This window comes from Otolemur garnettii, unplaced genomic scaffold (genome assembly GCF_000181295.1).
Source record: "Otolemur garnettii isolate 467f Iridium unplaced genomic scaffold, OtoGar3 scaffold00210, whole genome shotgun sequence".
Classification (NCBI taxonomy): domain Eukaryota; kingdom Metazoa; phylum Chordata; class Mammalia; order Primates; family Galagidae; genus Otolemur; species Otolemur garnettii.
Window position 1 is genome coordinate 333,775 of NW_003852605.1, and position 23,448 is coordinate 357,222.

The 23,448-nt window shown below is 39.2% G+C and overlaps 1 protein-coding gene across 1 annotated transcript in view; it reads left to right on the forward strand.

The window, feature by feature from the left end:
- Positions 1 to 23,448, forward strand: part of MAST2 (microtubule associated serine/threonine kinase 2) — a 202,383-nt gene that overhangs the window by 73,280 nt on the left and 105,655 nt on the right. Inside the window, exon 4 of the mRNA XM_003801411.3 lies at positions 13,704 to 13,735. Coding sequence (XP_003801459.1) covers positions 13,704 to 13,735 — 32 coding nt within the window. The remainder of the gene's footprint in view (positions 1 to 13,703; positions 13,736 to 23,448) is intronic.

A 23,448-nucleotide genomic window follows, 5' to 3' on the forward strand; every position in this document is an offset into this window, starting at 1 on the left:
AAAAAAAAAAGAAGTTTCCTAAAACTACAAGAAAAATTTTAGTTCTTACTGATTGGTCTTCAGTACAACTAAAATATTTTCATCAAGTCAGCAAATCACTTGGCTTTGAGGGTTGACTAATATATCCCATCCTTGTCCTTCCTTATCTTCACCCTGCCATATATAATATTTTTCTCTTTTGCAACCACATAGTCTTCTGCATTTTTAAATTTATTTTTAACTTTTTCCTTTTTCTCTGGCATATTCCTATTCCTGAGTGTCCTCTTTCTCTACCTTTAATGTTGTGGTCATCCTCATGCAGTTGGGATCTGAGTGGTGCCCATAACTCAAAGGGTAGGGCGCTGGCAACATAAACTAAGGCAGCAGATTTGAACCCAGCCCGGGCCAGCTAAAACAACAGTGACAACTGCAACAACAACAACAATAAATAGTAGCTGGGCATTGTGGCGGGAGCCTATAGTCCCAGCTATTTGGGAGGCTGAGGCGAGAGAATCACTTAAACCCAAGAGTTTGAGGCTGCTGTGAGCTGTGATGCAACAGCACTCTACCAAGGGCAACATAGTGAGACTCTGTCTCAAAAAGAAAAAAAGAAACCTGAGTACCTAATTATCAAATCTTATTGTCATCCTGGATAACTCCAGGATCTTTGCGGACAAGGACATTCAGTTCAGCCTCAGAGTTTTAGAGTTCCTCTACTATCTGGACTCTACTTTAACAGCACCTTCTTCTAGTTCCAGGCATTTTGTATGTGGAGTTGCTTCACTCTGAAATCTTACAGTAGTCTAATATTATGTCCCTTAATCATGTCTGAGTTAAATTCTGTATTCTTTTATGTAAATCAGGATCACAAATTGGAGATCTGTGAACTACTTCCTATAGATATGTTTTATTTGGTCACCTTTGCAGATGAAAAGAAAAATTGAGCAGTATAGTCTCTACCTATCCCCTCTTGTGTTTTATACTCTCCTGCTTTTGTATTTACTGCATTTCCTCAATTCTAAGTCTTACATCATTTTACTTTTTTTTTTTTTTTTTTCCAGAGACAGTCTCACTTTGTCACCCTTGGTAGAGTGCCCTGGCATCACACAGCTCACAGCAACCTCTAACGCCTGGGCTTAGGTGATTCTCTTGCCTCAGCCTCCTGATTAGCTGAGACTACAGGTGCCCACCACAATCCCTGGTGGCTGTTTTTTTGTTGCAGTTTGGCTGGGGCCGAGTTTGAACCCACCACCCTTGATATATGGGGCCGGCGCCCTACTCACTGAGCCACAGGTGCCACCCTTTTTTTTTTTTTCTTTAAGAGACAGAGTCTTACTCTATTGCCCTTGGTAGAGTGCTATGGAACCACAGCTCACAGCAACCTCCAACTCCTGGGCTTAGGTGATTCTCTTGCCTCAGCCTATAGGCGCCCACCACAACGCCCAGCTATTTTTTTGTTGTAGTTTGGACCGGGTTTGAACCTGCCATCCTTGGTATATGGGGCTGGCGCTCTACCCACTGAACCACATTTGCTGCCCATCATTTTACGTTTTTAATACCTCTGAAATGATTTTGTGTTATTTTTGATGACGTGTTATATTTTAATTAACAGCGTTTATTTTTGTTTGCTTTTTAAAAAATGTGTTATTAGTACCTATTATAATATCTCTTGCAATTAATAGTTTTTTAGATTTGATGAAGTACAGTTTGTTACCTTAACTGGTCCGTGAAAGCATTTGAGTTTGTAACATTTACGCCTCAATCTGAAGACCTCTAGCTTTTTAGTTCTCCCTTTTTCCCTTTTCTCATGTGTTGAAGATTTTGGATTCTTTGCTTTTCTTTTAGTCATTTGGTACCTGTTTGATGTGCTTCCTTTCTGTATTATTTGAGTTTTTTTCTCTATTAATTTACTTGAAGTATATAATGTTTATGAATTTGAAAAATGTTTGTTATCTTCTTTAATCCATCAGGAAACTAAAGTATAGGGTGATGGTAAAGAAAATTTAGGGGCCGCCATTATTTTAGACTAGGCTCCTGCACTAGTCCCCTAGCAGACCAAACCAGACCAGACCAGACCAGAGCAGAATGGAATCCCTCTTGCTAAGTGTAATCAGATTGAACTTTGAATCAGAACAATTAAAAAAAAAAAAAAGATTGACAGCATACAATCAGAGGGAACCCAGTGTACCTGAGCCAGCTTGATAGGAAAGTTACGTCCATTTCAATCCTGTAAAGAAAGTAACTTTGAAACGACCAATCTATTTTTTGTTCCTTGTCTCTGCTTTCTTCAGCCCCTTTTTGCCTCTAAAGCCCATTCCCTCTGCTCAGCTCAGTAGAACATCCATTCTGTTTCATAGAATGAGATGTTACCTACTTCTAGAATTGCAAATAAAAGTCAGTTTAAGAGCCAGGCTCACACCTGTAATCCTAGCACTCTGGGAGGCCAAGGAGAGTGGATTGCCTGAGCTCAGGTGTTTGAAACCAGCGTGAGCCAAGACTGTAGACCTTGTCTATAAAAATAGCCTGGCATTGTGGTGGGCGCCTGTAGTCCCAGCTGCTTGGGAGGCTGAGGCAAGAAAATCACTTGAGCCCAAGAGTTTGAGGTTGCTGTGAGACACTGTAGCACTCTATCAAAGGTGGCGAAGTGAGACTGTGTCTCAAAAAAAAGTTCCATCTTTTTGTAAGTTTTATCTTTTGACAGTGGTGGTGTCATCCAGTGGATTCTGAGTAGGCCCTAGAATGTTGTTCTCAACTCTTTCCCTCACCCCCCAGCAGTGTTATTTATGTTGGTTATACTTGGTGGGTTTAATTATGAGATATATTAGGAGATGTGTAGTCTTTTAATGATAGAGAATCCCATTTTTTCTTCCTTGATTTTAAAAATGTTAGTTAAAAAGTTATTTGTCTCCAAAACCCAACTGTCTATTTCCAATGTAGGAGAAGATGGAGCCATGTTTCTTGGAGCTTGTTAATTTCTTTCTCTGCAAGAGTGCTGCTACTGCAGTGAGAAGAATAAATACATATGTGTGTGTGTGTTTTGTGAATATATTTATATAAAAGTACACACACAGCGGCACCTATGGTCAGTGAGTAGGGGACTGGTCCCATATACCGGGGGTGGCAGGTTCAAGCCTGGCCCTGGCCAAATTGCAACAGAAAATAGCTGGGCATTGTGATGGGCACCTATAGTCCCAGCTACTCCAGAAGCTAAGGCAGGAGAGTCACCTAAGCCCAAGAGCTAGAGGTTGCTGTGAGCTGTGACGCCATGGCACTCTACCAAGGGTGACAAAGTGTGAGATTCTGTCTCTACCCCCCCCCCCCCAAAACACGTGTATATGTGAGCATTCAATAGATAGTTTGAGGGAAGCCTAGGGAATTAGCTGCCCCAGGCAGAGACAGCTTTGACCCATAGTAATCTGATGGTTGACACAAAGGATAAGCACCAGCCTTGTGACTCTTGGCTTGCATATTTACTTGTGGGGGTAGTGATTACTGCCTTTGGATACTTGACCTTTGTCTTTTCTTTGGAAATATTTTACGGCTTTGGTCATTGTGAATAATGAATGATGCATATAGACAGTGATTCTGCGTGGGTCTATGTGAACAACACCATTTCATTTTTTATGCAGTACCTTTAGAAGTTTACTTTGTAGGCTTGGCGCCCCTAGGAACCCAGCCCAGCCCTGCTAAACAACAATGACAACTACAACAACAGGATTTTAAAAAACCCAGGTGTTGTGTCAGGTGTCTGTAGTCCCAGCTACTTGGGAGGCTGAGGCAACAGAATCGCTTAAGCCCAAGAGTTTGAGGTTGCTGTGAGCTGTGTGACACATGGCACTCTACCGAGGGTGACATAGTGAGACTCTGTCTCAAGAAAAAAAAAGTTCACTTTGTAGACCAGTGAAAGGGAGTGAGTGGTTATTTAGGATTTAGTATGTACTGCTTTGCAACTTCAGTTTACAGTTCAAGATCTTTTATTTTGTTTAATATAGTTGTATATTACTTAAAGCTCTCTGGGATGTGTCCTTTTCGGCAGGATGTCTCAAGTACTTCAGTGTGAGAGATCCGAACAGTACAATTATAGAGACTGTTAAAATAATACATTGATTGTTGGGGATGGAGGGATGGAGGTGGAGTATTGAAACTCATTAGTTTTAGAAACTAATACTTCATACACAGTTGTAGAGCTTTGCTGCTGATGGGTCAGATTAGAAAAATGAAGTTTCTGATCACTAATGATAACCCAAAGTATTTAACCTTAAACATTGATTGGTTGATTGATTGATTGAGACAACAGTCTCATTTTGTTGCCCTTGGTAGAATGCCATGGTGACACAGCTCCCAGCAACTTTAAACTCAGGGCTGAAGCGATTCTCTTATCTTAGCCTCCTGAGTAGCTGAGACTACTGGCACCTGACACAACGCTCGACTAAAACCTTAAACTTTTATATGTATTTTTGTACTCTAACCTTGGAGTAGCTTTTGTGAGCTAAGTAGAGTAGGTATTTTAATCTCAGGCATGCACACAAGAAAGGTTTAATGACTAATGAAAATTTATTAGAACATGCATAGCAGAATTGTTTGTTTTGTTTTGTTTTTGAGACTAAGATGATATTAGACGCCTGAGTTCAAGTGATCCTCCTGCCTCGGCCTCCCTGAGTGCTAGGATTATAGGCACATATCACTATACCCAGCTTGGAATTGTGTTTAAATATTTCTCTAACACTGAGCCCTGGATTCTTTATATCATGTAGAAATACCCTGATAGTATTACCAAGCTATCTTTACTTTTCCTCAGACTCACATGAGAATCTGTCATTTACAGAATAAAATACTTTTATATACATTATTTTATTTGACCTTTGAACCAGTGTATCTAAGCTTTTGAAGTAGGTAACATCCCAGATCACACTTACATAGTTATCATGATATGAACCTAGTTTTCTGAACTTTAAATTTTGTTCTTTTGGCTCGGCGCCTATAGCTCAACCGGCTAAGGCACCAGCCACGTACACCTAAGGTGGCGGGTTCGAATCCCCAGCCTGGACCCGCCAAACAACAATGACGGCTGCAACCAAAAAATAGCTGGGCGTTGTGGCGGGCGCTTGTGGTCCCAGCTACTTGGGAGACGGAGGCAGGAGACTCGCTTGAGCCCAGGAATTGGAGGTTGCTGTGAACTGTAATGCCACGGCACTCTGCCCAGGGGGACAGCTTGAGGCTCTGTCTCAAAAAAAAAAAAAAAAAAAAAATTTGTTCTTTTTTCCCACATTTCTTTTTATTTTTATTTTTTGGAGACAGAGTCTCATTTTATCATCCTTGCTAGAGTGCTATGTCGTCACAGCTCACAGCAACCTCCAGTTCCTGGGCTTAGGTGATTTTCTTGCCTCGGCTTCCCAAGTAGCTGGGACTACAGGTGCCTGTCACATTGCCCAGCTATTTCTTTGTTGCAGTTTGGCCGGGGCTGAATTTGAACCCACCACCCTCAGTATATGGGGCCAGCACCCCACTCACTGAGCCACAGGCACAGCCCTCTTTCCCATATTTCTTAATATTACTATGTAATGTAAATACTCTGTCATGTAACTTGTTCTCTAGGTGATACTTTGGAAATTTAATGGAACAAGAAAATGATCAAGAGTGAAATACTTTGGAATTTCATAGAGGTATCATAGCTGCATGTATACTGATTTTCCTCTTAGTTCTTGACCTTAAGATAGACTCCTGCTTAAGGGTTAGTAAGTGGGTATGAAACACCACAATGCCTAGAATGATAGTAGTGGTGAATTTGCTACATAGCAAATCCATATCTTTGGGTATCCCAGCAGATTTGTTTGTTGCTAGAGCTGAGGAGATGTTCGTATTTGGGAATAAGGATCTTTTTATCACCAGCTAGTCAATGGTATTAAAGTAGATTTCCTTACTGGGTAATGTTTTTTTCTCCTGAAAGTATTATTTCTGATGCTTCCTGGAGTAGCTACCAGTTGAAAGAGTCTTGGCAGTAAATAATATGAGTGAGTGATAACAGTAAATTCTTTCCTTACTAAAGTCTCTTGCTGACTTTTTTGCACCTGGCAATTTTCATCGGTGCAACTCAAAATTGGCAGATAGAACCCTGTTATGAGCCTTATAATAGCGATAATGGTAATACTAAGAAGCATTTATTTTCTTGATTATTTTATTGGTTTATTGATCAAATATTCATTTAGTGCCTACTGGGCTAGATATTGTGCTGAGTGCTAGGAATGTCATGAACAAGACTCATTCTTACTCTGAGGCTAACAGTCGGTTGAAGAATTAGATAATTCAGCAGATAATTAAAGAGTGAAGTAGGTATACTTGAGGAATGAAATGAAATATTGGGGATATATGGAGGAAGGCTGGAGAACCTGGGGTAAGGGGAACTTCCCAGAGAAAATAAAGTTTATGCTGAGGTCCAAGAATATATAAAAAGAGAGAAGGAAAAGTAATCCAGACAGAGAGAACAACAGGTGTAAAGACATGAAGGTGAGAGAGAGTGTTCAAATCTTAGAGACCAAAATTTCATTAAGACTGGAGAAGTGGGACTGGGTGTGATGTCTCATGCATGTAATCATAGCACTCTGGGAGGTGAGGTCGGGGGATCACTTAAGTTCAGAAGCTCAAGACTAGCCTAAGCAAGAATAAGATCCTGTCTATTAAAAATAGAAAAAATTAGCCAGTGTGGTGGTGGGCACCTGTAGTCTCAGCTACTTGGGAGGCGGAGGCAGGAGGATCACTTGAGCCCAGGAGTTTGAGGTTGCTGTGAGCTAAGCTAAGCTGATGCCAAGGTACTAACTATAGCCTTGGGATGCTGAAGCAGGAGGATCATTTCAGCCCAGGAGTTTGAAGTTGCAGTGAGCTATGATGATGCCACTGTATTCTAGCCAGAGCAACAGAGCAACCCTCTGTCTCAAAACAACAACAACAAAAAACCCTCCTTGTTTTTGACTTCAGTATTTGTTACATTAAACCCACATGGTATCACTAAAGGAAGCAGGTACTAATTACCTGTTATTTATAACATTAAGCATCCAGGGGGATAAAACTGAATTGAAGGGAGGCCAGTTAGGAGGATGTTGTAAAATGATAGTAGCTTGTATTAGGGGAAATGTCAGTGAAGATAAAGTGAATTGACAGATTCAAGATAGATAGAATTGGCAGATAGATAGAACTCTACCTTTTTGAAGGTAGAGTTGCAGAGCTTGATGAATCATGGATGTGAAGAGTGAAAGTAAGAAATGAAGAATGACTTTGGGTTTGGTGGCACCATCACCAAAATAGAAAACAGAGAAGGAACAGGATTGAGTTGACAGAGAAGTTGAGTTATAGACATATCAAGAACTAAGTAGTATTAATTTACTATGTAAATTGCATACAAACTTTATGTCTACCTGTACATAGTTCATCTGCCTCATGAAGACACAGTAAGAAGGTCTTCATCAGGTGAGAAATGCCATCAATTTAGGAATAGAAGGGAACTTCATTAGTCTGATAAAAGTTATCTATGATAAACTCACCGCTGACATATTTAGTGATAAAATATTGAATGCTTTACTCCTAAGATCACATGAGAAACAAGCTAAGGGTGTCTGCCACTTCTGTTCAACATTTTACAAGCAAGCCCACAAAGTAGAAATAAGTAAAACTCTCCCTATTGGTAGAAGATATGATTGTTTATATAGAAATACCCTAAGGAATGTATAAAAACGTTAGAATGGTAATAGCTAATTTACTAAAATATAAGGTACATGGTGATTAGTATATAAAAATTGATTGACCACCCCCCCAAAAGAAAACAAAAAGAAAAAAAAAATCAAGTGGTAAGAACACTTAACAAAAAAAAAAAAAAAGGAAAAAATTGATTGCATTTCTGTACTAAAAGCAAGCAACTGGAAAATGAAATACAGATTTTTATTTATAATAGCTTTAAAAATACTTAGGGATAAGCTCAAAACTTCAAAAGAATTTCAAGATGTTTTGCTAAAAATAGTAAAACATTGCTTAGGGTAATTAAAGAAGATCTAAATAAATGGAGAAATGCCACGTGCATGGCTTCGAAGACTCAGTGTATTGAGATAAAATTTCTTTCCAAATTGATCTATGATCTCAGCAGGCTGTTTGGAAAAAGGAATAATTTGAAATTCATATTGAAATGCAAAGAATCTAGAATATGTAATGCATTGTTGAAAAACTATAAAGTTACAGGACTATCTTCCAGACTTAATATAATATTACCCTAAAATTACTCTAAATAATATTACTCTAAAATTAGTTTGAATTGTATCATAGAGCTAAGCAAAAAATGAGAGCTACAAAGCTTCTAGAAATAAAATATAGGAAAACATTTTTGTGTTGTTGGATTGGGTAAAGGGTTTCTTAGACAAGATACTAAAAGCATTAACCTGTAGAATGAAGACAATGTGGTGCTGGCATAGGGTGAAGGAATAGATTAATAAAATGCAACAGCGAGCCCAGAGATAGCCAGTTCTATTATAATGCAATTTTTTTTTCTTTTTTGGTAGAGACAGTCTCACTTTATCGCCCTGGTAGAGTGCTGTGGTGTCACACAGCTCATAGCAACCTCCAACTCCTGGGCTTAGGTGATTCTTTTGCCTCACTCAGCCTCCCGAGAAGCTGGGACTACAGGCACCTGCCTCAACACCCGGCTGCTTTTTTGTTGCAGTTTGGCTGAGGCTGGGTTTGAACCCGCCACCCTCAGTATATGGGGCTGGCGCCCTATCCCCTGAGCCACAGGCGCTGCCCTATAAACCTTTTAAGAAAGGTTTAAAAAAAATCTGTTAGGGAAAAGATAGTGTTTTCTTTTGGAGACAGACCCTCAAGCTGTCTCCCTGGGTAGAGTGCTGTGTCATCACAGCTCACAGCAACCTCCAACTCCTGGGCTCAAGTGAGTCTCCTGCCTCAGCCTCCCAAGTAGCTGGGACCACAGGCACTCACCACAACGCCCAACTATTTTTTAGTTGCAGCCGTCATTGTTGTTTGGTGGGCCGGGCTGGATTCGAACCTGCCACCTTAGGTGTATGTGGCTGGCATCTTAGCCACTTGAGCCACAGGTGCCGAGCTAGGATAGTGTTTTCAATAAATGTTGCTGAAATAAGTGGCTATACGTGTGGGAAAAAAGTGAACCTTAACTTCACCTGACATATTACTCTAAAATTAGTTTGAATTGTATCATAGAATTCAGCAAAAAATGAAAACTACAAAGCTAGAAATAAAATATAGGAAAACATTTTTGTGTTGGATTGGGCAAAGGGTTTCTTAGACAAGATACTGAAAGCATTAACCTTTAAAAAAGTTTGCAAATTGACGTTTGTCAAAATTTAAAACTTTAGCTCATCAAATGGCACCACTGATAACTTCAGAAGGCAAGTTACAGACTGGGAGAAAATATTTATAAGACATGTATGACAAAGGACTTGTATTTAGAAAATATGAACAATTACAATTCAATAATAAAAAAGACCCAGTTTTTAAAAAATGGCCAAAAATTATACAAAGGAATATATACTGGTGGTTAAGAAAAGCACATGAAAAGACATTCAGTATCATTAGTTATCAGGAGAGTATAAATCAGAGCCACAATTAGATGCTATTACACACTAGAATGGCTGAAATATAAAAAACAGCATGCATTGGCATAAATGTAGAGTAATTATTAGACCTTTCCTATATTAATAATATGAGTATAACATATATTAGCTAGCTGTAGGGCAACTGAAACTCTCATACATTGTTAAGGGTAGTGTAAAGGTAAAACCACTTTTAAAAAGGGTCGAGTAGGCCAGGCGTGGTGGCTCACACCTGTAATCCTAGCACTCTGGGAGGCTGAGGTGGGTGGATTGCATGAGCTCACAGGTTTGAGACCAGCCTGAGCCAGAGTGAGACCTCTAGTGCTGTGGTGGGCCCCTGTAGTCCCAGCTACTTGGGAGGCTGAGGCAAGAGAATCACTTGAGCCCAAGAGTTTGAGGTTGCTGTGAGCCGTGACGTCATGAACTCTACCGAGTGCAACTGAGTGAGACTCTGTCTCAAAAAACAAAAAAAAAAACATGTATCTACCCTATAGCTGAGTAACTTTCACACTTTTAGGTGTTTACGCAAGAAAAAAGAAACATAATTTATGGAAAGACTCGTACAGTAATATTAATAGCCCCAAATTGGTAGTAACCCAAATGTCCATTAGTTGGAGATGCTACTGTTATCTGCAGCAACATGGATGACTCTTGGAAACACTATGCTGAGTCTGTCTATAAAAAAGTCCATATTTTCTTGTATGGTTCTAGTCTTATAAAGTTTGGGAGCAGGAAGAGTAAAATTTTTTTCTGTTATTAAAAAAATGATAATATTTGATTGGGTTAGAAGGATAGTAGTTTGTTGAGTATTTACCAAGAAAGGACATGATAAAACTTTTTGGATTGATGGACATGTTCAGTATTTTGATAGAAATTTGAGTTACCTGCGTATATGTGTTTATCAGACTTACCACTTGGTGCACTGAAGATTTTTGTGCAATTCAATATTTGTAAATTTACTTTAAAAAACCACATGAAAGAATTGTAAACAAATAATGAATTTTGGTTAATAATGTACTTGCTGAAGTATGCACTGGTATGTGCAGTCTACTTTGGTATGCATTAAAAATGGATAGATGGCTAAATAAAGCAAAATGAAGGAAATAAAGCAAAATGTTAATTATATAATCTGTGCTGTAGGTATATGGTTGTTCACTGTATACATTTTGAAACTTTTCAGTTTAAAAATTTTATATCATTTTAGAAGTAAAATGGTATTACTGGTATAATGAAATTGAATTCTTGATAAATGTGAATTTTTTTTTTTTTTGGAGACAGAGTCTCAAGCTATTGCCCTGGGTAGAGTGCTGTGGCATCACAGCTCACAGCAACCTCAAACTCCTGCTTAAGCGACTCTCTTGCCTCAGCCTCCCAAGTAGCTGTGACTACAGACACCTACCACAATGTAATAGCTATTTTTTGGCCCAGGCTGGATTCGAACCTGCCAGCTCTGGTGTATGTGGCTGGCTTCCTAGCCATCTGAGCTGTAGGCACTGAGCTGATAAATGTGATTTTTATTTATTTATTTATTTTTTGTGACAGAGTCTCACTCTGCTTGCCCTGGGTAGAGTGCCATGGAGTCATAGCTCAAAGCAGCCTAAACTCCTGGGTTCAGGAGATTCTCCTGCCTTAGCCTCCCCAAGTAGCTGGGACTACAGGTGCCCACCACAATGCCCAGCTAATTTTTTTTTTTTTTTTTTTTTTTGCGGTTTTTGCCCGGGGCTGGGTTTGAACCTGCCACCTCTGGCATATGGGGCCAGTGCCTTACTCCTTTGAGCCACAGACGCCGCCCATTTTTTTCTGTTTTTAGTAGAGACGGGGTCTGGCTCTTGTTGAGGCTGGTCTTAAATTCCTGAGCTCAGGTTATCAACCTTCCTCAGTCATCAGAGTGCTAGGATTATAGGCGTGAGCCACGTACCTGGCCTTGTAAATGTGATTTTTAAAAATACACTGTAACCACAACAAGCAAATATAAGCTACCTAGAAATAAATTTGACAAAGTATTCATATGACCTTTATGTGGAAAAGTATAAAAGTTTATTAAAACATATTAAAGAAGACCTAAATAATGGAGAGCTGTAGCATAGTCTTGGCTAGGAGTTCTCAGTTTTGTAAATAAGTCAGTTCTCCCAGATCATCTGTAGATTAAGATTGTATAAATCTAAGTTTGTGTCTACAAATTGATTCTAACATTTATGTAGTAGTGGAAAGCCCTAAGAATAGTTCCCATGGTTCTGAAGAAATAATAACAATGTATATAGAGTTGCCTTACAAATACCAAGATTTATTGACAAGCTATAGCAATTAAACTATGTAGGATAGCCATAGGGACTGAAAATACAGTGGAACAGTTCAGAGGTAGCAAAGAGACTCCAGCGCATATGGAAACAATTTGACAGGACTGATGTTGCATATCTGTTACTAAATGTTACTGGGATAATTGATCATCCATATAAAAATAAATATAATGAGATTTTTATCTTCATACACAAAAATAAGTTCCAGGTATATTATTAAACTTATTGTGAAAAATATGGGTGGGTGCCATGGCTCACGCCTGTGGTCCTAGCACTCTGGAAGGCCGAGGTGGGTGGATTCCCCTGAGCTCAGGAGTTCGAGACCAGCCTGAACCAGAGCCAGACCTTGTCTCTTTAAAAAAAAAAAAGTCAGGCGTTGTGGCGGGCATCTGTAGTCTCAGCTACTTGGGAGGCTAATGCAAGAGAATCGCTTAAGCCCAAGAGTTTGACAAGGTTGCTGTGAGCTATGATGCCATGCCATTCTACCCAGGATGACAGAGTAAAACTCTGTCTCCACACAAAAAAAGAGATAGACTGTAGAGAGCCGAGGGTAGAAGCATGTGTAGGGTACAGTTAAGAGACTGTTGGGAGGCCACCCAAGTAAGAGACCTACCCTGGTGGCCTTGATTGCTGTACTAAAACTCAACATGTTTTTAAAAATATCTCCTTTAGGCTGGGTGAACTGGCTCACATCTGTAATCCCAGCATTCTGGGAGGCTGAGACAGGTAGAGTGCTTGAGTTTAGGAGTTCCAGACCAGCCTGAGCAAGAGCAAGACCCTATCTCTAAAAATAGCCAGGCATTGTGGTGGGCACTTGTAGTCCCAACTACTCGGGAGACTGAGGCAAGACGATGGCTTGAGCCTAAGAGTTTGAGGTTGCTGTGAGCTATGAGGCCAGGCACTCTATGGAGGTTGGTAAATGAGACTTTCCCTTTAAAAAAAAAAAAGAAAAGAGAGAGAATAGTTGTTAAATGAGGACTGACGGGAGGTGGGACTAGCTATTTGGAAAGCAAGTTATGGGAACCCCAATTGTCATTGTAAAGGTTACTTCTGATGCCAGTGGTGTGTGTTATCTCTTTTTTATATCACTTTCTGTACTTTTTAATTTTATATACTTCTTTGTCTAAAATATTTTCTAATTACCTCCCCTGCCCTACCCCCCAATTTCCCATTTCATTCCTTTTCTGTCCCTGCCACTAATAATGCAAATCCTTTATAATTCATCAGTAGTTAACAGCTGGTTCAGAGTACCTGAAATCTATACTGGGGAGATGGTTCCATCTAGTGGGAAAAGTATTGAAATAATCTTTGAGACATTCCTTGTAGGAAGGAAAACTAAAAGGTGATAGTTAACTTCACTGCTCTTCATTTAACTAAAATTTAAGAAACAAAGAGAGACTATAATTTATTTATTTTTATTTTTATTTTTTTTGAAACAGAGTCTTACTGTGTTGCCCTGGGTAGAGTATCGTGACATCACAGCTCACAGCAACCTCAAACTCTCGGGCTTAAGTGATTCTCTTGCCTCAGCCTCCCAAGTAGCTGGGACTGCAGGCGCCTGCTACAATGCCCAGCTATTTTGTTTCGTTGTTGTTGCAGTTGTCATTGTTCTTTTAGCTGGCTTGGGCTGGGTTCTGACCTGCCAGCCTTGGTGTATGTGGCCAATGCCCTACCCACTGAGCTACCAGTGCAACCTAAGACTATCATTTAGGAATATTTAGTCTTTGCCATTATTAGGATAATTTCTGTAACTCTTCTAGGACATTTAGGCAAACAGAACTCAGATGGATTATGTCTAACTTGTGTGTGTTTTGTTTTTCAGAAAGAGTTGAGCCTTCCAAGAAGAGGCAGCTTGTAAGTAGACAGTTATTACCATTATGATTATGATTATGATCTTCTATGTAGGAATCTCTCTTGGGAACTGTTTTCAGTATCACTTGAAAGAATGCTGTTCGAGAGTTCTTTTTCTGTGCAGTCCTGTCTGTGCCAGGGAAGCCGCTGGGTCACTTGACTTATCCCAGTAGGTCAGATCTTCCTTCCCTGTACCTCCCTGCTCCACATCCCCTTCCTTAATGCAGTTTTTGCCTAGCATATTTTAAAAGCTGCCACTTACATGTTTATCACAATCTCATACTTGCATTTTAGGGATTTACTGAGTTTTAATAGACTAAGGCTAAGAAGATAAGAATGTGCAAATTGAAACTCTGTATCTATTTCATAACATGATACTAAGGGGAGACCAACTTTTCTGACAAGTTGTGCCAAGGGCAGCTAAGTTTTGAGACTTGAATGAAGTAGGTCCCCAATCTGGTGAGTTTACATGCGCCCCCCCCCCCATCCCCTGTCTCCAGGGTAAGGGGAGATTATTAGTCTTTGTCCCTTATAAGTATAATTTCTTGTATTTCCTTGGACTGCTTTTTCTCTTAAGACTTTTTTGGGGTGATACTGGAAATTTGGTGGTTCAGTCATCTGGAATGCTTGTTAAAATGCAGAATGTGAACTTAGTGAATTAGAATCCCTGTGTTGAAGCTTAAGAACTTGTATTTTATGCGCCTACATCACACCTATATTTACTGTGATTGATTAGTAAAGCCAAATTTGGGGAACACTAAGGACATAGAACTTTGACAAAATAATGGTTTTAAAACTTTTCATTAGAGAAACATGAGATGCAATTAAGGAGGAGGACACATTTATTTATTAAATATAGTCTTTGTATACATTATGTGCATTTTTAAAGTGTGTGAAATAACATAGTAATTCTTTTAGCTACTTTTTGTTTTAGGATTTTGTTTTGTGAAAATGCTCTAGTTAAATTGTCTTTTGAGGTTTTTGTGAAGCTGTTTTTTGTTTGATGTAGAAGAGACTTAAGTTGTGAATCAGAAAACTCCTAAGGTTTATTTTGGACCATGTCATTTAACTAGCTTTATAAACCTAGGCAAATCGCTTCATCTTCTTAAATCTCAATTGCCTTATCTATAAAGCGAAGATCATTGTACTTGCTTTTTCCTTCTTATTAAATCTACTAGAAAGATCACTTACAGTGTTTATTTACATTTTTATTTTAGGATGTATTGTTTTTAGAATTCTTGTAAATATACTGGGTTAAATTTGGATAAATACTATTATTTAAAAGCCTTTTTTTTTTTTTTTTTACTTTATGTTTACTTAGAACATTGGATCTCAAGTTTAGCTTCACAAATGTCTTGAGCTTTCCATAAACCATGCATGCAAGGGCACTAGCAGGACTCATATTGGGGTGATACTTGGAGTAGTGTGTACTACATACATAACTGAAAGGGAGTGGTTTTTCAGCATCATATTCAGCAAATATTTTTACTTGGTTTTTTCCTCTTGTTACTTTTGGTGGGTTTTTTTTTTTCTCCTTTCTTTTAGTTCCCTCTATTTGGAAGTTCTCAGAGATCTCATTTTCTTAAGCTTAAGTGAAATAAATTAAGGCCCAAGGCAGTTAGCTTCTTTCAGAAACATGTGCCTCTAATGAATGGAGTTGCTGGGGAGAAGGAGAAGGAGAATGAGAAATATCCTTAGTGTTATTTGATACCAGAAGAATTTTTTTGGTCATTTTAGTGATATCTAAAGTGAGGCCTCCTCTTATTGCTTTGAACATTTTTAGTTAATAAAGGTTAAAAATAGGCTTTTCCTTTCTTTTTGATAAAATAACTTAAACAATTGATCATTCAGTAAGTACATACTAATGCCTGCTATGTACTGGGCACTGATCTATGCTCTCAGTTTATAAGATTTAATTAGATATATTCCTTTATTTTGGAGAGCTTATGCTTAAGCCAGAAGTTCTTCAATTATTCAATATAAACAATGTATTTTCTTATCTCTAATATTGAAGGAGTAGAAAAAGTTTTGTTCTATAAGGAAGCAAGGAGACATGGATACTTATCTAGGCTTTGCCACTCATAGGCTGTATGGCTTTAAACAGGGACTACCATTTTTAGACCTAAATTGCCATACTTGTAAAATGAGGGGATTGGCTACTTGATCTCCGTGCATAGTCATCTTCCCGAATAATTGAAGTTCCAGCTCTTCTACACAGAGCAGGGCAAGCATTTGCATGAGTGTGTAGTAGAAGGCAGAGTGCTTCTTAGCATTTGCAGTAAAGAGGCCAGAAAGGTAAGAATCACAAAACATATATTTGAATAACTTTAATTAATACAGAGTTTGTAGTAAGTATGGAGAAACTGATGTTAATAAAATGAATAACTTACCATTTGCCCCATTGTTTCTTGTCCTTGTAGCCTAGTTTGGAAAGTTTAAAAAGGCTTTAAAATCGTCCTCCAAGTCTTGGGCAGAAAGAGAGTGGTGTATATTTGTGCCCTTGTTTCCCTCTTTCTCAGAATGGCTCTTGCAAGAGTAGATCCTGTGGCATGTCCATTCCAGGTACAAAGGCACAGAGAAATTTGGAGCTTGCAGCTAGTTTGGTATTCTTGTCCTTCAAGAGTCAGTTTCAGTTAAGTGACTTAGCATAATTTTGAAAGTAGCCGAGTGATATAAAATAAATGAAAATTAGTAATTTTAGAGCTGCCATTCTGCTTTTCCATGTAATATGGGAGTTGCATCAAAATGGACAAGAACTCAAACGTAGATTTCTAGATGTTTGTGATGTTTTAGCATTATACAAAATATACATTCTTTTACTCAGTAAGTAATTTCTGCAGTATCTCCAAATTGGTAGGTGCATGTGTAGCATAGAAATGAAGAACATGGGCTTGAGAGTCAGGCAGACCTGGGTTTGAGTGTTGGCACTACCACCTGCTAAGTGTTTTTGGTAAGGTAATTTATTATATTTTGTGTTTTTGCCTCCATTAACCTTTTCATTTGCTCAAATCAATCCATCTATCCTTGCATCCATCATATGGTATTTATTCAGTTTCAGTTATGTGTAGTAAGTATTCTAGATATTGGCAGAATAGTGGAGAATAAAGGAAAATATTTGTACTTCTGGAGTTTCCATTCCATTTGATAGAGACAAAAACACGTATAATATATCATATTGTACTGAGTGCTATGAAGGAAAAAAAACAGGTAAGAGATAATGAGGATGTATGTTTTTGTAGGGCAAAGGTTGAAATTTGAATTTTAAATTGTATTATCTAGGAATTAATTTTTTCACTAAGGTATTAATTTGAGTAGAGAATAGAAGTCTGTAATGAGTGCTTTTGATATATGTATAGTGACTTGGTCAGATTAGGGAAGAGAGCTATTGAATTCTAGTACGGGGAGTGAATCATCTGTGCCTGCCACGATAAGAGCTTTTGGGGCAAGTTGGATAAGAAAGTTCTTTTGGTCTGTCACATACTGTTTATTTTAGATGCCACTTCTGGAAATTAAGTCATTTTCATTTTTAGAAAACTAATTTCATACCTAAACACATTTGAGTATTTTAAAAAATGAATTTAAAAATCTAGTTTAATATTAGACTTCACAGATTAGATAACCATATTCAAAGTATACATATCTGTGGAAAAAAAGATTTTGAAGTTTTAAAGTTATTTGTATTTGTTTACGTGTATTTTGTTTTTTTGTAATTTAAGCAGTTCAGAATAGCTTTTCTTCCCCATATTTCTGTGGTAGGGGCCTCTTTCTGGAAATTTTCTTTTCACATAGGATTGTTTCTTTTGACTGTGAAGTTTAGCACCAATACTAGGGCCAACATTTGTGAGCTTGACGTAAATAGTTTTTGTGTCTCTTATTAACACTTGAAAGTCAAGTGTTTCTCATGCCCATTATAATATCAGGAAATTTTCTTCATATTTCATGAAATGTCTTGCTTTATTTCTTAGAGGCTATGAACAGTTAGTGGCAGTAAAGAATGGATTGGGAGTGAAGAGGTACCCATCATGGGGTGGGTGTGTGTTGGTATCATGGGTCTTTATTCTTAGAGCCCTTGGGAATAGTTGTCTTTTTGTGTTGTCAGTTTACTCATTTGGACAGTGAACTCTAATATCAGATATTAGATGAAAGTAAATGTCTGGTATACACAGAATAAGCAGTGGGCAGGGAGGAATACTTGGGGCTCTAGGATGTGACGTGTCAAGCTCTGCCCTGCTGAAACTGACACAGGGTCATTATGTACTTTTCCACTCTGATGCAACTTGATACTGGATCAGTGCTTCTGGAGAATGTGCTAAAAAGAGACACCACCTGCTTCATTCACGTAGTAAACCCTTTGTGAAGTATCATTGGTGCCTGATATAGGGGTTTAGTTTTTCTGTGGGACTTTGGAAATCAGAAATTTTGGTACCTTTAACGATTATGAAGTGATAGCTTTGTTTTACATTTAAAAGCCTGTGTTTTAAAAATTGGTCTTACATAGCAAATAATTTCACATAGATTCTCTTTGTGTCTTGTGGGAAGGCAGGGTTTGACAGAAGTTGGTGGGGATAAAGCCATAAATGATGACTAATTTCTCTAACAGAAACCATTTTGCTGTTAAAGAATGGACATGGTGGTTGGTGAGCTGTAAATGTGTGGACAAAAGAACTGAAAATTCTAAGAGCTCATTTTTGTTAGTGTTAGATTGAGAGTAGCTATTGTTTTTTTTTTTTTAATTTTTTCTTTTCAGTTTTTGTCCGGGGGTTGGGTTTGAATCCACCACCTCTGGCATATGGGGCCGGTGCCCTACTCCTTGAGCCATAGGCGCCGCCCTATTTTTTTTTTTTTTAAGAGTAGCTATGTTATGTCCATTATTCCTACATTTGTTACTTTAGACCTTTCACTGTAATTTACTTGGGCATCAGATCTCTTCTTCAGCATCTATGAAACTAAAGTCATTTTCTGTCTCAAACACCAGCCCTACTCTTATTTTCTAGCTTATTAAATGGTACCACTTTCTCAGGATAGAACACTTATTGTCTTGCTTTTTCTCACACGCATAAGTCTTATGTGTTATTCCTTTCAGATATCTCTTTTTTTGTGTGTGAAAGTCTCACTATGTTGCTCTTGGTAGAGTGCTGTGGCGGCATAGCTTACAGCAATCTCAAACTCCTGGGCTCAAGGATTCTTTGGTTTCAGCCTCCCAAGTAGCTGGGACTACAAGTGCCTGCCATAACACCCAACTATTTTTAGAGATAGGCTCGCTCTTGCTCAGCCTGGTCTTGAACTCCTGAGCTCAAGCAATCTGCCCATCTCGGCCTCCTAAAGTGCTGAGATTACAGGCGTGAGCCACTGTGCCCGGCCGCAGATATCTCTTAATTACTTTCCTTTTTTTTCCTGTTACCACTGGTATGTCTATATAGAACCAGCCTTTATAATCTGCCTGTGCTACTGCTATAATCTAATTGGCTGCTATTTTTTATTTATTTTTTAATTTTTATTTATTTGGGTTTTTTTTGTAGTTTTTAGCTGGGGCCAGGTTTGAACCCACCACCTCTGTTATATGGGGCCGGCGCCCTACTCCTTGAACCACAGGAGACCCTGGCTGGTCTGTCTTTCTTTCTTTCCTTCCTTTCCTTTCTTTCTTTCTTTTTTTTCTTTTCTTTCTTTTCTTTCTTTCTTTCTGACAGAGTCTCAGTTTATTGCCCTTGGTAGAGTGCCGTGGTAGCTCACAGCAACCTCCAACTCCTGGGCTTAGGTGATTCCCTTGCCTCAGCCTCCTGAGTAGCTGAGACTACAGGAACCCACCACAATAACCGCTATTTTTTTGTTGCAGTTTGGCGGGGGCCAGGTTTGAACTGCCACTCTTGGTATATGGGGCCGGCGCCCTACCCACTGAGCCATAGGCGCTGCCCACCTGGCTGGTATTTCTTTGTCCAGATGGCTCATCCCTGGTCTGTTCACCTGTCATACAATAACCAGAAAAAAATTTTTTTAAATATTGACTTGATTATTAGACCTGATAATCTGCACAGTCTGATCCTACCTCTGTCTCCCATATTTTGTATGGTATTTTTTCTGTGCCTGGAATGTTCTTTCCCCATCTATATCAGTCTCATTCCTGCTTATCTTTCAAGTGTCAGCTTATGTCTTTCTGCCCTATGAAAGGCTTTTCTAACCATGCACATGTTTCCATCCACAGACTAAGATGGGTTTCCTAGAACATACTTTTTTTTTTTGAGACAGAGTCTCACTATGTTGCCATTGGTAGAGTGCCATGGCGTCACAACTCACAGCAACCTCCAACTCTTGGCCTAAGGCAATCCTCTTGCTTCAGCCTCCTGGGTAGTTGAGACCACAGGTGCCCACCACAATGCCTGGCTATTTTTTTGTTGCAGTTGTCATCGTTGTTTAGCTGGCCCGGCCGGGTTTGAACCCACCAGCCTTGGTGCATGAGGCTAGGGCCATAACTCCTGTGCTACAAGCACTGAGCCCCAGAACATACTTTCATTAAGCCCTGTGCTTTTCTCTCAGAGCTTTTACATCAGTTGTAAATAAAGAATTGTCTGTCTTCTCTCTTTGCATTATATGTTGATCTGCTCTGGCAGTTATAACCAAATACCACAGACTGAGTGGCTTAAACAACAAAATTTTCTCATAATCCTGGAGGCTAGAAGTCTAAGACCAAGGTTGCATCAGTGGCTTTCTTGCTCTGTGCTCACGGCCTTCCCTAGGTACATGTGCCCAGGGGTGGAGGGATACATCTCTTCTCTGTCTTCTTCTAAGCCTACCCATTCTGTTGGATTAAAGCCTCACCCATGTAATCTCGTTTAACCATAATTACTTCCTAAAGATCCTTTTGTCAAATATAGTGATGTTGGGGGTTAAGGGTTTAACATATGAATTCTGGGGGGAGATAGTTCGGTTCACAGCAGACATAAGCTCTGTGAGGGCAGGACTGTGTTGTGTGGTATAGTGTTTTATTCTCAGGGCCTATTATAGAGTTTGGTACATACCATGTTTCCCCAAAAATAAGATACTGTCTTATATTTATTTTTTCTTGAGAAGACACACTAGGACTTATTTTCAGGGGATGTCTTATTTTTATTAAGTATAATACAACAAACTACATGTGTTCAAATGCAGTTAAGTCATCTTCTTCTGGAACCTGACAGGGGGAGCCCACCTTGTTGGTGGGGCTGGCGCCAGTGATGTGTGAACTCCTTTCCCCTAGCCACTTGCACATGCGTGATAGAATGCTTGTGACTGCAGTTACCACACACGCACCCGTGGTTACCACATGTGTACCTGTGGTTACCACACGTGCACCCGCAGTTACCACATGTGCACCGTGGAGAAAGGAGCTGTGGCAGATAAAAGGCATTCCAGTCTTCCTTACTGCTCCGCGCCAAAATGCATGGCGTGGCTATGCAGCATATCTGCAGTGGCATCATAGCTCACAGCAATCTCCAATTCCTGGGCTTAGGCTATTCTCTTGCCTCAGTCTCCTGAGTAGCTGGGACTACAGGCACCTGCCACAATGCCTGGCTAATTTTTTGTTTTGCAGTTTGGCTGGGACTGGGTTCGAATCCGCCACTCTCGGTAAATGGGCCCAGCACCCTACCCACTGAACCACAGGTGCCACCCTTAACTCATTATTAATAAAGGAACCTAGTGAATATAATAGCCATTCAAAGAAGAAGTGAAAGAAGCACAAATTTATAGAAAGTAAGGGAGAGTGACACCTGTGGCTCAGTGGATAGGGTGCTGGCCCCATATACCAAGGGTGGTGGGTTTGAACCTGGCCCTGGCCAAACTGCAAAAACAACAACAACAAAAAAATAGCCAGGCATTGTGGTGGGCATCTATAGTCCCAGCTACTTGGGAGCCTGAGGCAAGAGAATCACCTAAGCCCAGGAATTGGAGGTTGCTGTGAGCTGAGTAGAGCCAGGGCACTCTACTGAGGGCAACACAGTGAGACTCTGACTCTTAAAAAAAAAAAAAAGAAAGTAAAGGAATGCTGAAATGAATTTACTAATCGTTATAAAATTGAATTTTTCCCTGGGAGAAGGGAAGTCAATTAAATCTCCACTACATAGAATCTATTGGCACATCTATAGACAAGAATTATTTTGCATTGCCATCAGTTATCTATAACTTAGAGAGTTATAAAATAACTCAAAGGCAGTAAAAGACTAGAACCAAATAAACCAGAAGAGTAGTCTCTGAACAATATGTAGTTTCCTGTCAGAAGTGCCCAGTAACCTTTTTCCCCCTCTATTTTTTGCTTTATTTAAATTCCCATACAGTCATAAACTTTTCTTTCTTTCTTTATATATATTTTTTGAAACAGTTTCACTTTGTCACCCTTGGTAGAGTGCTATAGCGTCATAGCTCATAGCAACCTCCAACTCTTGAGCTCAAGTGATTCTCTTGCCTCAGCCTGCTGAGTAACTGGGACTACAAATACCTGCCACAATGCCCAGCTATTTTTAGAGATGAGGTCTAACTCTGACTCAGGCTGGTCTCGAACTCCTGAGCTCAGCCAATCCACCTGCCTCGGCCTCCCAGAGTGCCAGGATTATAGGCTTGAGCCACTGTGCCAGACCTATAGTCTATAAACTTTTTATCTAAAATAATCTTACATTTGGCTAAGATCAAGTACAAAATAATTTCAAACATTTTTGTTAGATTTGTCCTGATTATTTGCATAGTATAGTGAGAATGTTAATTTATCTCAGGACCTCTTTAAGTTTGCTTTATAAGGAATCTCAGATTGGGCTTAAAGGCCTCTGTTATTTGTATGACATATTTTGAATCTAGGAAGTCAAGCCTAAGAAACTCTTTTTCAGATTTTACCTGCAATATTTGGCGAATTTCTCTCTTTTCTAGTTCCCCAAAATATCCTAAGGGGCTGTCATGAAGTGAACTTTCTTATATCTATAAGACTGGACCCATAAAGCCTTCTATCAGGCCAGTTTTCCTGGGGTTTTTTTTAATAAGTATCTACTCCACAGTTCCTTGAAAGTGGATTGTTATACCTGATTAAATGTGCATCATTCTCAAATGTGACATTTCAGACACACTGTTGGCTGCACAGTAATTTTTTACAATTATGTTTGGTAAAGTGGAGAACAGATTCTTGACTGAACCTATGGAGATAACTATATTGCCTTGAACAGCAAGGAAACTCCAGAATTTTCTTTGTTTGAGGTTAGAGGGAATCTGTTCATTCAGTCCTGTGTAATTCTCATTTCACTGGATCTTAGGTTAGTAGTCTGCTTCTCAACTAAAAAATGTTCTGTAGATTCTGACTCAGTCCACTGGAATGATCTGGAAATGGTCCAGTTTTCCAAGTGATGCATTTGGAACTCTCTATCCAAGAGTCTACTCTTTGATGTGTCAGTAGTTTTAAAATACCTACTGCAGGCCTTTTCCATGGAGCTCTGAGACAGTCCTCCTTTGTTGAAGACATGGACTCTGGCTTCTGGTTGACTACAGAGCTTTCAGATAAGCATCAGTATAAAAAAGAATCTCTCTGTAGATGACAAAGACTTCAAATACCTGTGGTTAATTTAATAATTATTAAATATGAAAATTCTGATTAAAATTTATATAACAGGCTCGACGCCTATAGCTCAACCGGCTAAGGCGCCAGCCACGTACACCTAAGGTGGCGGGTTCGAATCCCCAGCCTGGACCCGCCAAACAACAATGAC